This window comes from Orbicella faveolata, unplaced genomic scaffold, assembly GCF_042242905.1.
Source record: "Orbicella faveolata isolate gen_17 unplaced genomic scaffold, um_ofav_v1 contig_24, whole genome shotgun sequence".
NCBI lineage: Eukaryota > Metazoa > Cnidaria > Anthozoa > Scleractinia > Merulinidae > Orbicella > Orbicella faveolata.
In genome coordinates, this window is record NW_028301552.1 from 25,793,340 (window position 1) to 25,809,964 (window position 16,625).

The window sequence follows — 16,625 nt, forward strand, 5'->3', positions numbered from 1 at the left end:
TCTTTGTCTGTCTCTTTTTGTTCTTCTTCATGTTCTTTCTTACACTTAATCCTTTCAGTCTGTTTCACTGTGCGCTGAGATCCTCTAAATTAGTAAAAATTAATGCAAATTTTACCTACACTGTATGTGTGCAGTAAGTTGTCATGAATATTTTTAGCATTCCAATGTTTCTGATGTGAAGTGAATATGAAATAATTCATATTTGAACTGCAGTTGTAGATGAAAGTGAAGAATGATCATCGCAGAAACCGCAGTTCAAACATGAATTATTTCATATATACTTCACATCATTTCACTCCTCTTGGGAAGATATGAACTCAGTTAATTGACCTCGCTCCCAATGTGTCGTTTCATAGCTCAGTTGGTAGAGCATCGCACCGGTATCGCGGAGGTCACGGGTTCGAATCCCGTTGAAGCCCTGATTTTTTTCAGGCTTCTTCTTTCCAATTGCGTGAGGTTATTCCCCAGTATTGCATTGCGCATCCCTACTGCGCATAATTTCACGCGTGATTAGCGCGCGCGATTTAAAAAAATGGCGGCTTTTTCTTTACAGCTAGACCTCGCCATAGAGGTAAATCGTCATTTCCTCGCAAACAAGTATGGTGACCTATCATTTTTTTCTGTTGTTTTGAATTGAGTAATAAATTTCTCTGTGTAAAATAAATATGGACCAATTCTCAGTGTAGAACAAAAAGCAATAGTCGGAAACGTGAATTTAGCAAGCAATCGTGACTACAATCATGGTGCTATTATAAGGATTTATATGGGTATAAACAAGGTGCTGTTGCTCCTAAACGAACATGGGTACCCCTCATTTTTATTTCAAAATTTAAGTTCCCATAATATAAACAATCAATAGGCAAAGTAAAGGTTCACATAAATCTCAGTGCAGGTTCTATCTCAGTGGAATGACCTTAAATTGGAAAAGTTACTGCAATGATCATTCTTCACTTTCATCTACAACTGCAGTTCAAATATGAATTATTTCATATATACTTCACATCATTTCACTCCTCACAGAAAGATATGAACTCAGTTAATTGACCTCGCTCCCAGTGTGTGGCTTCATAACTCCGTTGGTAGAGCATCGCACCGGTATCACGGAAGTCACGGGTTCGAATCCCGTTGAAGCCCTGATTTTTTTTCAGGCTTCTTTCCAGCTGCTTAAATTGGAAAAGTTACTGCAATGATCATTCTTCACTTTCATTCCAATGTTTTTTGTTGCAAGTTTATCATAACTGTGAGCATTAAATTCAGTGGTAATTTTCTTCATAACAGGTAGCACAGAGCACAGCCCGCCACCCCCCTATGAAGAAAGTTTATATGCGTTACCTGTAGAAGAGAAATCAAAATGAGTCAATTCCTGGCTAGAATGGACAAAAGGGTTTAGATGGCATCTTGAAGTTGCCATACATTTGGATTAGTAACAGATGTTGAAGATTTAGTACACAATGGTCAGTGAACTCTGGAATACAGTGAAACCTGTATTAAGCGGACCCCATATTAATCGGACACCCTCTATTAAGTAAACACCAGCTGAAGTCTCAACATTTTCTTCCCACATTCACTGTAAAATAAACCTGCACCTCTGTTAAGCGGACGTAGACGCCGATATTAAGCTATTTTGTTGCACAAAACTTGCATTAAGCTGACACTTCAAGAGGTTTTTACTTCTAAAGGTCTAGCTGAGACCCCTTTAACATTGTTCAGCGATATCATTTTAAAGCTAAATGATTATTCCAGATTGATGCATTGACTGACTGGACATTCTCCTATGACCAGTGTTTGATCTTACACTGTGTTACACTGTGTTACAAAAGAGTTAACACTTGTGAATGTTCCAAGGGTGTCTGCTAAATACAGGTTTCACTGTAGTTACTGAAAGTGATTGAATTAAGTAATATATCTACACATCAGTGGAGAAGGTCTCATTGCCTCAAAATGAATACACAACATTGAAACCATTTCATAAGAGAGTTTGTTTTCATGCCACTGCAGAATGACAACAATTTTTTGTAGAAGTATTGATAACTGCGGGTAGCAATAACTGGTGCATTCTATAGGAGGTGCTGTCTTTTTTATTAATCCACATCCCCATTTAGAAAATGAAAAAGCACAATTTAAGGTGCCTGGAAGGTGAAACTTGTTGTTGTCCTTGACATATCCATCCTGTAGCCTAGCAGGATGCAATCAAATTTCCTTCAAGCAGATAATTTGAACACGTATGGATCCAAACAAGGAAGGTGAAAATGACAAGAACATATACAAGGGCTTACAACAGTACTTCTCTGAGCCAGAGGACCTGCAGAACCGCAGAATTATAATAATACCAGATTCAAGAGAATATATAAGTCAGAGTATACCTTTTGAAGGATTATGATAAGCAAATGAATTCAAAAGCCTCAAAAACGGAAATTGAATCAGAAGATAAAACCTTCAATCGATGTCCTTCACTTCTTATCTGAGCTGGGAAACAAATTTTGACCATTTTTGTTTGAAATGGGTGAGGTAGGGTTTACTGGACACCAGACATTCGCCCCTTTCCCAAGTACTGGGGGTGTCCTTTACACATCACTGGAGGAACTAGATGTTTTAGTGGAACAAATCAGGAAATTCCTCATCATCTTGGAATATTTTCAACTTAATTGAATGAATTACGAGCTTTTTCGCAGCTCCGTCAAACCACTAATTTGTTATTAATTTTATAGGCCCTTTGCAGCTAGGCCATCACGTGACCTACTTTTCTTAAAATTATGGGCTGTAACTTAAAGAATGCCAGAAATGGGAAACACATGTCAAAAATATCAAAATGGCCAAGTTTGAGGCCCCTGGCGATAAAGAATGGTATTTTATGATGGTTTGGATTTTTAAAAAATTAAAAAGATTTGTATGGAAAAAGTTGTTAGAAAGTCAGACCGCGCTCTCCAGCAACATTTTCCATAGTAATTCTTTAAATTTTCCGAAAATTCAAACTGTCTAATAACCTTACTCTTTCACTCTAGGGGCCGCAAACTTGGCAATTTTGCTATTTTCGATATACTCTTTCCATTTCGGCCGTTCTTTTAGTTATAGCCCATAATACAAGCGTTTTGTAGTCAAAATTAGTGTACGTAACCCCAGCTGCAAAGAGCCTATTATTGTTTTTCCGGTCTGTCATATGTCAACTCAAGACCATGAAGAAAAGCTTATTGGCTTGTGACAGTATTTGTTATATAATATGTAATATGTAACGTGATGCTATAATGTAAAATACTCTAAGTATTGTCACGTACCAAAATGTAAGTTCAAGTCATTAAGTGTTGAAATAAATGTGTAATAAATTTAAATGAATGAATGAATGAATGCTTTATTTAACGTGGAAAGTTTTGTAAACCTGCGAGCCAAGGGGCGGGCCATGCGAGCCATGCGAGCCATGCGAGCCACAGTACAAATGTTAGGAATTTTTATTTGTGACATTTATATTCGCATGAGAACAAGAACAAGAGCAACGGAACAAGATGAATAAGATCGCAATATTAAATTCTTGCAGCGACTACGGAAACCGTCACCAAGACGTTTTTTGAATCGGCCAATCAGAAGCCGAGCTGAAAAAATCATGAATAGCTACAAATTTTACTTCCGGTTTAAATGCCCCTCAATGCATGGAAAGCCGATAAGGGTACCACAACCGTCATAATAAACACAACAGATAAACTCAGCGAGGGTCAAGTCCAACTTGATGATATACATAAACAAACCTATGGTTGACACCACGGCCAAAAAAGTTCATCGATTGATTCGATCACTACTTCAAGAAGGCCACATAGACGAAATGACGGCTAAATGGCTCTCCCTTACGCCCGACCCTCCGCGAATACCAATGTTTCACACACTTACAACGATTCACAAACCGACACCTGTCGGTAGACCTATTATATCAGGGTGTGACGGCCCTACAGTAAGGATCTCATCTTTTGTTGACCACCTTCTTCAGATAGCACAAAGACAAGCCTCGTATCTTAAAGATATAATAGACTTTCTTAACTTCATCGAGAAGACTAAACTGCCTAAGAACACCATTCTTGTGTCAGTGGACGTCACCAGTCTCTACACAAACATACCACCGGAAGAGGGTATTCCCACAGTATGCGAAGCATGCGAAGAGTCTTATCACGAGAACCGTCCAATTCCTAGCAGGTATTTAAAAGAGAAATGCACAGTCTGATTCTAAGGGAAAACTCGTTCCAATTCAGTGGAAAAGATTACCTCTAAACTCATGGAACAGCCATGGGAATGAAAATGGCCGTAGCTTTTGCTAATATATTTATGGCCAAAATAGAAATAGAAATACTCGGACAAAGTAACACGAAACCCATCTTTTAGAAAAGATTCATCGATGACGTCATATCTATGTGGAACACAAGTAGAGACAAAATAGAAGATTTCCTTCTAAAGGCAAACAATTCTCACCCAACGATCAAATTCACGGCTGAAATCTCAGAAACAGAAACTGCGTTCTTGGAGACGAAAGTGTACAAAGGGGACAGATTCAATAAGGAATCTTTTCTTGACGTGCGAACGCATTTCAAACCTACAGAGACCTTTCAATACACGAATTTCTATTCGTGTCATCCACCAGGCGTCATGAAAGGGAGAAGCGTTAAGGCTTCTGAGAACGAATACCTCTCAATTTACTTTTGAGGAAAACGTGAGTAATTTCAAAACACGCCTGCAGAATAGAGATCACCCAGCTAGAATTGTAGAGAAACACCTTTCAGAGATTGAATTCTCTGACAGAAAAATGTCGCTAGCACAGAAAAACAAAACCGCACAAAAGAAAATACTGCCCTTTGTAACGCAATACCACCCGGCGTTGCCCAACCTAAAAGACACACTCACGGGGAAATGGCGCCTTATAGATAATCAATCACAACTGAGAGAAATCTTTAAGGAGTCCCCCAACATCTCATATCGTAAGGGAAAATCCCAAAAAGACATCCTAGTTAAAGCTAAGCTATGAAGGCTTTAGAACTTATTCATCTGCGAACGGCCGGAGTCGTGCAGGCTTGTCAACACCAGGTCAACACTTCTATCACTCCACTTCTCTCAGAATTTTTTTCTTACTTAAAGTCTTGAACCTTAATAAATTCTTGTCGCACTGTTTTTATTTTTTGCGGATCCTGGGCGATCTGAATAGACAAACTTTGCTACACATAACAAAAATATGAAACAAAGAAAAAAATTCGTCCAACTCAGGGACCCTCAGAGCAGCTATTACTATGACGTAAGACTTGGCACGATGTACAGATGTTTAGAGCATTTTTCATATTTGAAGCACTAGCAATAGTCCTGGCAACCGAAGCGAGATTAGGATTTTTTCCTTGAATATTTCAATTTTAGGCACTTTTGTAGGTAAATTTAAAATTAATTTCCCAGGGAAAGAGAGAGTACCCTGGGAGCGAGGTTGTACCGTTTATACTCGTCCCCAGGGTCATCTCCGCTTTCAAGATGGCGGGCGGTTTATAGCGGTAGTTTAATTTAGTGATAGTCGGGCGCGAGATGTTTCTTGGTGAAATGATCGACGACTTCCCAAACCGATTGAAGAAAAAAAAATACTCGCAAAAATGTCTCGCATGACTCGCATGGCTCACATGGCTCGCACCCTAGCTCGCATGGATCACTGGCTCGCGGATTTATCAGACCCTAACGTGGATATATGCTTAGCTTGAGAGCTAGTTCACAGGTATTCCACCTAAATAACTAATGAAAACCTAACAACTAAACAACACTAATATCACAATTCATCAGGTAAAGTCACAAATTAAATACTGACTAAAACTATTCAAAACTATTATTACAATATTACCGCCGCAGTCAAAATACTATTAAAACTAATGTCACAAATTTACTAATCCCCGAAATTTAGCGATCTAATTGTGTTTAAAAAACATTTTCGCTGTTCACATTTATGACTCACCTAAACTTTGGGCATTTGTATGCCCCAAATTATGGCATACAGCCCATGGAGCTCGTTGCTGTGATTTACTTTTGGTCCGAGATTAAGATTCTTTCCAGCATGTTCACTTGTACCTCTTCCAGTGGTACTTCATTTAGACCCGCTTCAGGATGTCAGCTACAGTAGTATAAAGCGCTCATAAGGCCGGTAACCAATCAGGAGCCGAGAAAGACAATGGGTTATTGTTTGGAGAACAATGGATGGTATTGTTCTCCAAATCCAAGATGGCGGCGCCCTTGAGAGGAAAAGTCGGCCATGTTGGAAAACAGCCCACCAGCCTCAACGGAGGACTGAAATCGGTCTCACGGATTTCCATGGCGACACAATCGTAAAAAAAATCGATAAAATACTTACAGTGTCCGGCCATGATGAAGACTGAGTGACTTGGGTCTGAGGTCTGACTATAGGGAGGCTGTCCCAAAGCATCATGGGATGATGACCTCATCAGTATCCAATCAGAGTAGAGAAATCAGAATGAATTAAAACTCGTACAGTTGGGCTTCCCCAGTCCCCCTCTCTTAAGGAGAGCATTTAAACCCTGCAATCTCTGCGTCACGTCATAACGTTAGAGATTACCCCTTACATAAAACAAAATAAATAAAAGTAATAATTAAAAAAATTTACCAATTTCTCAAGGTCTTCCATGTGATTGATCGTTGATTTACTCCAGCATTAATTGAAAGCGAGATGACAAGAGTGTTTTCCCTGCTTTCTTTCTCACTTATATGAACCTTGAGGGTTCACCCAGGTGGTTCATTTTGTGACATCAAGGGGTACCCTTTTACCCCTCTTTTTCGAATTTTCAGTACTTTTTAGTCACTTATGTGACACTTGAATAACATAAAACAGAATAAATAAACCATATTAGTTTCTCAATTTCCATTTCCATCTGTAAACAAAACGAGACGTATTTAAGTTAATGCGTGAATATCCCTGAGTGCGTTTTGGCGTAAAACATTGTAGTTGAGCTGCTCTGAACCTTTGCTGTTAAGCGAGAACCAGCGTAGTTCTGTCCTGTTATAGATCTTATGTAAATTTCTGCACTTGCCTTAAACAATGCAATGGAATGTTTGGACCCGTTCAAGCAAGCTTTATTGGTAAAGTTCAGATGCAAATTTCTAATGAAAGCACTGAAGTAGAGCAAGTCGTGTGCTGTGTTCCGCGAAAAAGAATGAGTCATGTCTTTTAGCTAAACGAGCGAGAAGGTTGGGCGAAATTATATGTTTAGAATTCAAGTTAAGGTAAAATCATGTTAGACTGTATCTTAAGCCTTGAGAATAACATTAAAGGAATTTCAAATAAACTTTTCGCTTGAAGTAAAAATCTAAATTCATTCACTAACACTATAATATTACCGGTACAGTGACCGCTCGAATTATAATCACATTTCGACGAGAATAAAATCATGAGAAAAGGTGACGAAATCACATTTGACCAATTACTGATCAATCTGAATGTCACAGAACAAACCTAGTATCTTGCTATTCGATCTGGGCTCAATTCTCCCACCCTATTTTTTGAAAAGAAATCCAAATGAGCTGAGAGTGAACGAGAGTGAACAAGTATAATAGTGCCTGTCTAAGTGCATGGAGGGCAAATATGGATATCCAATTTGTGCTAGATATTTATGCTTGTGCAATGTACATTGTGTCGTATATTTCAAAGGCGCAAAAAGGAATCAGTCAGCTTTTACAACGAGCATGTCATGCAGCCAGAGATGGAAATTCTAGTATAAAGCAACAAGTAAGAGACATAGGCAACAAATTTTTAAATAGTGTGGAAATCAGTGCCCAGGAAGCAGTCTACATAGTTCTTCAACTACCAATGCGAAAAAGTTCTAGAGAAGTGATCTTTATTTCGACAGCCCCTCCTGACGAAAGAGTGCAACTGTTTAAATCAATGAATGAAATTGAGGAAATGGACGCTGACTCAGAAGAAATTCATTCTAATGGTCTTTTACACTGTATATACAAAGACCTGCTTGCCTTGAAAATGTTACTTAAGCTGACTGGGCTGCTTTGTATAATTTGTGCCAGAAGTCCTTTACTGACAAAAAAGTCAAAAAGTGTGGATGTAGACAATCTCCCTTTGGAGAAACTAGATGATGAAATCAATGTTGATGAACTTTTGGATTGTGCCAAAGAGACCTTGCAAATTGAAAAAAAAAGGAAAACCGAAAAAGTATGTAAAACCTAGGATAATTAGAAGTGTTTGGTTCAATGTCAAATCTCAACCAGAAAAACACTACCGTGAACTTGTTATGCTTTTTACTTCATGGAGAAATGAAAAAGCTGATTTGATAGGCAGCAGTTCTTCATATCAGGAGCATTACCTTCTGCTGAGAGAACAAATAGATAAACAAATGTTGCAGTATGCTATCTGTAGTGAAGATCTAACTGAGATAGAACTACATTTACAAAATACAGATTGCAATGAAGACCAGTTTAATTTAATAGCACCCAACACACAAAATATTGAATTGCAAGATGAAGCTGAGGGTACTGAAGATTTACATTCTGATTTCAGTGAAAACTATGACCTGTCTGATGATCTGGGCATCCCATCAGCAGCACTGAGTAATGAGCCACTGATATTAAATGAATTACCAGATGATGATCATCGTCAAATGATCCAGACTCTAAATAAAGAGCAGAAAGAATTTTTTTATCTCATTTTACATCAGATTAAAACCTCAGAAACCCCTTTTTACTGTTTCCTGAGTGGAGGAGCTGGGGTTGGCAAATCACACCTAACAAAGGCTTTGTATCAGGCAGCAGTTAAATATTATAACAGTAGAGCTGGTAATGATTTTCATCAGGTAAAAGTTCTATTATTAGCACCAACTGTAAAAGCTGCATATACCATTAAAGGCAACACTGTTCATAGTGCACTTGCTGTTCCTGCCAATCAATCCTTGAGAAATTACAAAAGGCTTGATTCAAGTACACTGAACACCTTGAGAAGTCAATTTGGAGGTGTCAAATTGATTTTTGTAGATGAAATCTCCATGGTAGGAAATAGCATGTTTCCCATACAGCTAAACAATAGACCTAGAGATATAAAGGGTTGTACAGAGGATTTTGGAGGTGTAAGTATCATTGCTATTGTGATGTATTCCAGTTAGGGCCTATTATGGATGGGTATATTTTTAAAGACTTAAAAAATTTAGACTATGTAGTTTTTGCCCCAAGTTTATGGCATCAACACTTTAGAATGTTTGAACTGAATGAAATAATGCATCAAAGAAACAGCAAAGTTGTTAAGGACACTAGACAAAGGCCAATTTTGATTAGTTAATAATTGTCTTTTTATCTTAGTTACGAACGTAGTTACCATGTTTACTTCTTTTTATTGGTTTTGTAATCGGACCTTTAAGCGTCACCACGCGCATATAAAAGCTGAGTTAGCGTCCCTTTAAGTAGTTTTTCTTTCCATCTCGCGTGGCCTTGTCGACCTTGAAGTCTTGATGTTTTTTGATTTCCTAACCCTTGGCTGAAGCGGGACCGATATGTGAGTACCTTTGTCATTTTGACTAGGTTACGTTTTATAGCTATGGGCGAAGGAATACAAAGGAACATTTGTACAATGTTAAGTGATTTATAATCGTCTAAATTAGAAAATGTTCTGAACGTTACTAGAGTGAACGCCCACCTTTTAGGCTTGAAAGCATTGAGCTGTTAATCAGTTCCTTTTGTTGTGTATTTCTGTGATCGAATCTTATTTAGTATCTTAGTGTAGTATTTACGCTGGCTATTTTTTGATGTATTGTTATTCAGTTTCTTTATGTTATCGATTCCTAATCGTTAGTTTGTCTCGTGTAAGTTTTGACTATTTGTTACGCAACTTTCCCGCTAAATTGATAGAAATTCGTTTCATATTGTCATTTCAGTTTACGATCGTTTATTTTGATGCAATAAATCGCCGATAACCGTCAACTTTGGTTTTCTGTGCTTTACTTGTCTACCCTTGAAGACGACCTGTAAAGTAGTCCCACCCACTAGTTTGTCGCGACACGCTGTTCAGGCCCGAACCCGCAGTGGAAGAGTCATACGAGCTCCTCGGAGACTGGACATATAACTTAGCCACCCCTCCCCGGACATTGTTGAGTTATTGTTGTAATAAGAAATAAAATGCAAACAGCGGCAACAAACATAACACATGAACTACGCATGGTTTGGAACAACAATCTAAAATTTTCTTGACATTTCTCATGCTACAGCACGCATCTTCAGAAGTGGCGATTACAAAAAACGAAAGATTTAAAAATACAAAGCGAGGTACTGGTAACTAACTAAACAATAACGAAAACAAAAGGTGATAGCTAATAAAGTGACAGCTTTTCACTGCTAGCATTGTCATTAAGTGTTGGTTTTAAGTCTCTGGGATGTTGTGGCATAGTGGGCGTAATAGCGACTTTGTTGATGATTTGTCCAAGTGTACTGTTTCAAAATTGGTCTATACTCCAGTAACAAAGGAGGAGGAAGCTTCGATAGACTACCATATACTGAGTCTCGCAAAACCACAAAAATTTCCACATAATTATGGTCCAGGCCAGCCAAGAATACTACTGCTTCCACTCCACTCTGAATTTTTGTAGCGTAGTAGTTGGAATTTCTTGCTGTCCCATAGCTTTATCCTCATTCCCATTTCTATTTCATTTTGATGCACTCAGGAAAAAAACCCAGAAGACTAGCTGCTTCTGTGCCATAATTTCGGCACAAAACAAGCAAAACAAATCATGAGTAACATCCTGAAGATCATTTTGTCTGTTCGAGAAAGACTAAGCTACTGAATCACATGGGAGCAAGATTGAGTCGTCCACAGAATATTTGATTTGATTTGAGTCTACGCTTTTTGTGTACAGCGGTTGTTTTATTTATTATTCAAAATGGCGGCTGAAGGCGATGTGGAACGAAAAAAAAAAGCATCCTCTGTGCAGTGTAAGTATATAATCGCAGCTTCTTAACATACCACTCATCTGAAATAGTATTTTTTAGGGGTAGTCCATTTTAGGATAGTCCATTTGGGTAGTCCATTAGGGTAGTCCATGGACTAGGGGTCAGTGTTTTGTCCATCACCGACATTTGACGGGAAATCAGCGCTAAATCAAGGAAATCAATCGTAAACAAGTCGAAGGAAATGGCCTATGACGAAGGTGAGAGTACTAGTTTTACACTTCATTCCACGGAAGAGCTTGTTAGTGAATTATCCCTTTCGGAAATCAAATTCGAGTTAAAAAAGAGAGGTTTATCAAAGGGAAGAAAGCGGTTCTTACCAAACGCCTTATCGATATCTTAAAGCAAGAAGAGTTAAAATCTTCACTCGTCAATGATGTTCAATTTGAGATATCAACTAGACGCTTTACTGCGTGTACCCAGGCAGTCGTTACACTGAGAAACACTAGGTATATTGCAATTGAGCTAAATGTTCTGCATTTTAAGTCGTACGAAATTCAATCGAATCGATGTGCTCAAGCTATTCTGCTTTTGATTGCATTTCTTGGAATCGAGTAATAGCTTATTACTCGTTTGCAGGTCTTTAAGGCAAGAAATGAGTCAAGGTCTTTATATCAGCCTATAAACGTTTCAGTCTATTTTCCTTAGCCTTTGCCGTTGTTATTTGCGTTTCTCAAGCAAACGAGGCATTTTGAATTTCAGAGTTATGGCGGTGCATGACATGGACCTACGAGCACGTTTGTCAAAAAACATATATTTATCTCGTGATTTTTCGCCCATTCTGAAGTTAAAGCATTAATAAAAGTGCTTATGTAAGTGCTTGTTTTTTTCAGTACAGATAATCAGTCGCCTAGATAGCCAAAGTAAGTTCCAGACGTTTGCACTATTTTCCGGCCGCAATGTTGGCGTACCACGGAGGTACACCAATATGGCGGCTCCATACTGGGCTCTGTAAATCTGTACAAAATATTTCGACGAACATCTGAGCTTGGGAAAAAAAACAGAGACTTTAAAATTAGAGAAGTCTTATCTTTATTAACCTCCTATAACATCACAATTTCTTGATTTTATCCACTAAATGGTTTTCAAATAATTTCTTATTGTGTCGGGATTGCGTGACAGTGCAAGCCAAGAATTGTTTTGCTGGGGTCAACATATATTAGTTTCTTTCAGCTTAAATGTACAATAATTCGCTACGTGGGTTTCACTATTGTAAAGACATAACTCTGTTAGAAGAAAATAACGAGAGAATATCGTTTTGGTCGAGATTTTATCTTTATTATACTTAACGAAGTTTCTCAGAGCGTTTTACTTAGGTGTACTCGAACAGATAAATTGGTAAACAAATTCTCTAACCTTTCTGCTCTTGTTGCTCAGAAGTTCTTGAGTTCGTGCTGGGATTCTACTTGGTTCACGATCACGTCTAAAAATACGATGACGCCTTTGAAGATGCTTTTTATCAAGCTGAAGAGTTGATAGCCACGGTTGATGGCTCCTTTGGAATAACATGATTCTTGATAAATTCACTCAAAATGTTCGCTCGTAAATTGATCTCTCGTAAGGCTTGCAGACCGACCCGTTGCGAAAGCGCTTAAAAAGGCCTTTAGTGTTGGTCTACCGCGAACGGTGTGTTCGTTTGTTTGTGATTTCATCGCCCTAGCAATCAAGGAATCCATGCTAACTTTTCACGACGGCAAATTCTCTAAATTCCATGTGCTGTACGCATGCAGGGGTGACGCATGCGCGTTAGAGACCAGACGGCGAGTTGTGACTGAACGAGGAAAAGGAAAAAAAAAACAGGAGCCGAAATTTAAACCGAGGCCTCACTGCCTGGGTAACTAGTTCACAGGGCAATGCTGCCCATGTCCAAGCGGGGTCAAGCAAAGACTCGCATGCCGAAGTTTGTAGTCCCAAATTAAGTGGCATTGATTTATTACGAAGAAAGGAGAAGATCATGAAGATGAATGTCGAAGCTGTGATACAAGTAGTTATTGAAACGAGTAAGAGTCCAGGCAACAATGTAATTAGAATGGAAAATCGTGTCCAAAAGTTAAATACCTACTGGGAAAGTTGTAATGAGATAAGAGATGAGATCATTGCCCTTCTCCCTGAGAGTGAGATAGCAAAAGAAGCCGAGAAGTGGATTGGATATCAGCAAGTAATTGATAATGCTTTAGACATAGCTCCAGAATACCTGTCTAAATTTTCAAGCAAAATTGTAGATGGAGAAACGGCTACAGTCCCGGCAGAGCGCAAACAATCGCACCAAAGTTGGAGTTATCTAAGTTCCATGGAGATGTCCTGAAGTTTCAGAATTTCTGGGACTAATTTGAGGCAGCTGTTCATAAAAATCCAGGTCTGCCCGATGTTCAGAAGTTTACATACCTGCGATCAGTCCTTGATGGTGTTGCATATCAGACAATCGCGGGATTTGAAGTGACTAATGCAAACTATCATCACGCAGTTGATGCTCTGAAGTATCGCTATGGTAGGAGGGGAATAATAATTTCCTCTCTGGCTAAATCAATTGTCCAGCTCGAAGTGAGGTCTGATGTAGAAGTGGAAGCCCTACGAGAGCTTCATGACACCTTAAAGAACAGAATAAGAGCCTTGGATGCATTGGGTGAGCACCCAATGATTCACTCTTGCATCTTGCTTCCAATATTTGAAACCAAGCTTCCTCCTAAACTTTCTGAAAAATGGGAATTGGAGTTAACTGATGTCAAGGAGGAAGATGTTAATATTGAGTTATTCTTTAAGTTCTTGAACAAGCAAGTACTCTCTAAGGAGGCTGGGCAGAGAAGTACCAGCCTTAATGTTGAAGCAGTTACTCCATACCAGGGCTTCAAGTTGCCTCCTTCAAAAATATAGGGCTTAATATAGGAGCTTTTTTACAAAAATACAGGGATAATATAGGGGAATTTTAAAAAATATAGGGGGAATATAGGGATTTTTAAAAAGTATTTTCAACACATATAAAGCAAAAAGATCCTTTTTATTGCCTTATCTGTCTGCATTTTCTACACTCAACAGAACAGAATATTAAACAGCTGACACACTAAAGGATAGTGTTATTCAGAATGCAATAGCCTCCTCTGTTCCAACACCGGAAAGCACGCTGTTGGAAATAATCTCAAACTTTACATTCTTAACACATTCAGCCTTCAATTCATCCAAGCAAACGTTCTTGATCACATCAATCATTTCTTACAACCTCAACAATTACTACACTTTACTACACTTTAAATGTACATCATACAAATGTCCTCCACATTTAGTCTTTTCTCTTTTTGGTAGATAGATGCTTGGAGTAGTCTTCAAGGAGTCTCTTTTGTTTTTGCCAAGCTCAACTCTCTTGTTTGAACACTCTTTGGTTTGCTCCACTGCATATTCCAACTTTTGCTTGGCAACTTCAAGTAGCCCTTGAGCTATTGCAGCCTCGTTGAAGTTTTTGTCCTTAATTGCCTGTGAAAGTCGTTCATTTGCTTCTTTATAGAGTGTTTTAGCAATGTGTAGCTCACTGTCTTTCTGTTTTTCAGCCTTCGTCAATTCTTTCTCTCTGTCAGACAAATTTAGTCTTCCTTTTTCCAACTTCTCTACTTCTTTTTCTTTCTGTTTCTCAATTTCCCTGTGCATCTCTTTCTCTGATTCTTCCATTCTCCGTTTTTTGCCAGCTCTTCCCTCTCATCAGCAAGCCTCTTTGCATGTGCCTTGTGTGCATCTCTCGATGCTTCAAGCAACCCTTTTGTGATTTTAACATTTTGTGGCTCTCCAGACACCTTGACATGATCTTTCACAGTACGCAAACCATTTATTGTCAACTCACCAAGAGAAGTTCTGTCAGGAGTAACTGTCTTCTTGTTTGCAGAACGACTTCGTTCTACATCCGCATTGCCATGAGCTAAACAGAGACGGCCTTTCACAAGCTTCTGAAGAACGGAATGCTTGCATTCTCCCTGCAGAGATTTCTCCTGGAACACATCTGCCCAGTAATGGTCAACTCTTCTTGTGGCACTCTCCTCGTCGACTTGCCCAGCCTGGTACACTTTCCACTCATCTGTAACCAAAGCAACTTCTTCTTCTGATAGTGTTGGCATCATAACTGCCAGTCTACGTATAGCTTGTACTCCATGCTTGCTATCCCTAAGAACTGGATGCAGGAAAGAGACATCTCTCAAAAGCTTGTTGTCTAATGTTAGATGGCCAATCAGATACTTTGTGGTGTCCACATAGAACTGTTTCATTCCTAGAAGAGCTTTCTTCTGTTGGTCATGAGACAGCTTGGACAGAGCTGATCGCGTTTTCTCTCCTACTTCCATCTGTGACATGGAAAGTTGGTTATCTGGCTTGGAATAGTCTATTGCCAGCAGGTGCTTCCGCTCTTTGTCTGCCAGGACTTGGGTCTTGAGAAAGCGACCCATTAGGGACTTCAGTAGTTCACACATTGTATGACGCAGTAGGTGAATCAGTGGCCCTTCACTCTGGAAGAAGCATAGAAACTTCTTAAAGATTGGCTTCACAGACACAAGAAAAGCCAACTGCACTGGGAAGGACTTGTCCCTTAGTTTTCTACATATGCGATTGTGCCGGTCATTCTTCTCCAAGGTCTTTGAAGGCTTCTGTTGCTTGGGCAATTCTTCCCAGAAGTACTTCTTGATCGCTTCCCATTTCTTGACAATTCTGTCTAATGCAGGAATAAGTGTGAGCCACCTACATTGTACATGCCGGATAAATAACTCTTCATCAAGTCCAAGATCACTGAATACATGGATGTAATCTTCTCTTCGAGAGGGTGAGCTCTTTAACCAATAGAAAAGATCTATTGCCAGTTCCTCAGAGGCATCTCCATAAGCATTAACACCTGCACGGAAGCATTGTGCACAACATGAATGCTGCAAGGGATAAATGGCAATATACCAGGGAGTCCTTCATCTAACAGTGCTTTATTAACTGTACTCCAAATTGTTTTGTTGACATTTGGTCCATCTGATGACAAACTTATTATGCCTGAGAGAGGCAACTGGCAGCCTGTTTCCTGAAGGATCTCCACAATTTTGTTGCAACATCATGTCCTTTGGCATGCCCAAAGAATAGTGTCTGCAAGAACCTAACACTCACCTCGTTTTTTTCTTCTGACCAATAGCGCACTAGTATATCACACTGCTTGCGGCCTTGGGCATTCCCTGTTTCATCATACTGAATGGTGTATCCAAAACCTGATTGTGAAATATCTTGGCACAGTTTTTGTCTTAAGTATGGGCCTAATCCATCTGATATCATGTAAGACACTTTTGTTCTGCTCATTGTAAAGTTATTAGACACATCTCCTGGGAACATCTTTTGGAACAACTGTGGTATACCATCTGATGATGCAAATGAATAGTCGCTTGCAGCAGTTTTCATAGCCCACAGAGCTTCAGCTCTAGCTACCTTCTCTTGCTGTGACAAATCTTGAATGGGTATACTGAGAGGTCCCTGGTCTTTTCCTTTATTCTCACTACTGGTTGCGGAAAGAACAAAATGTCTTTGAGCTTGAGAAAACTTGGCAGCAGACAATTTCCTGTGCTTTTCACCTTTGCCATGTTGCTGTATTTGGGTCAATCCAGGATTATCAATCGAGAAATCTTTAATGCATAAGGTACAGAAGGCCTTGTGTTCCGAAGTCTTGCACGAAG

The 16,625-nt window shown here is 39.1% G+C and overlaps 1 protein-coding gene and 2 pseudogenes across 4 annotated transcripts in view; 2 read left to right on the forward strand and 1 right to left on the reverse strand.

The window, feature by feature from the left end:
• Nucleotides 1-3,338, forward strand: part of LOC110053785 (uncharacterized) — a 123,941-nt gene extending 120,603 nt beyond the window's left edge. For all 4 annotated transcript variants that reach the window (XR_016207827.1, XR_016207826.1, XR_016207828.1 and 1 more), the window contains one exon: nt 1,279-3,338. Coding sequence is in view for 1 of the 4 variants with exons in the window: in XM_089291453.1 (XP_089147579.1) it covers nt 1,279-1,355 (77 nt within the window). In the remaining 3 variants the exon portion in view is untranslated. The remainder of the gene's footprint in view (nt 1-1,278) is intronic.
• A 380-nt stretch (nt 3,339-3,718) lies between these two features.
• LOC149111045 (uncharacterized) lies at nt 3,719-10,344 on the forward strand (annotated as a pseudogene).
• A 4,172-nt stretch (nt 10,345-14,516) lies between these two features.
• On the reverse strand, nt 14,517-16,353 carry LOC110042288 (uncharacterized; annotated as a pseudogene).
• Nucleotides 16,354-16,625: the final 272 nt, after the last annotated feature.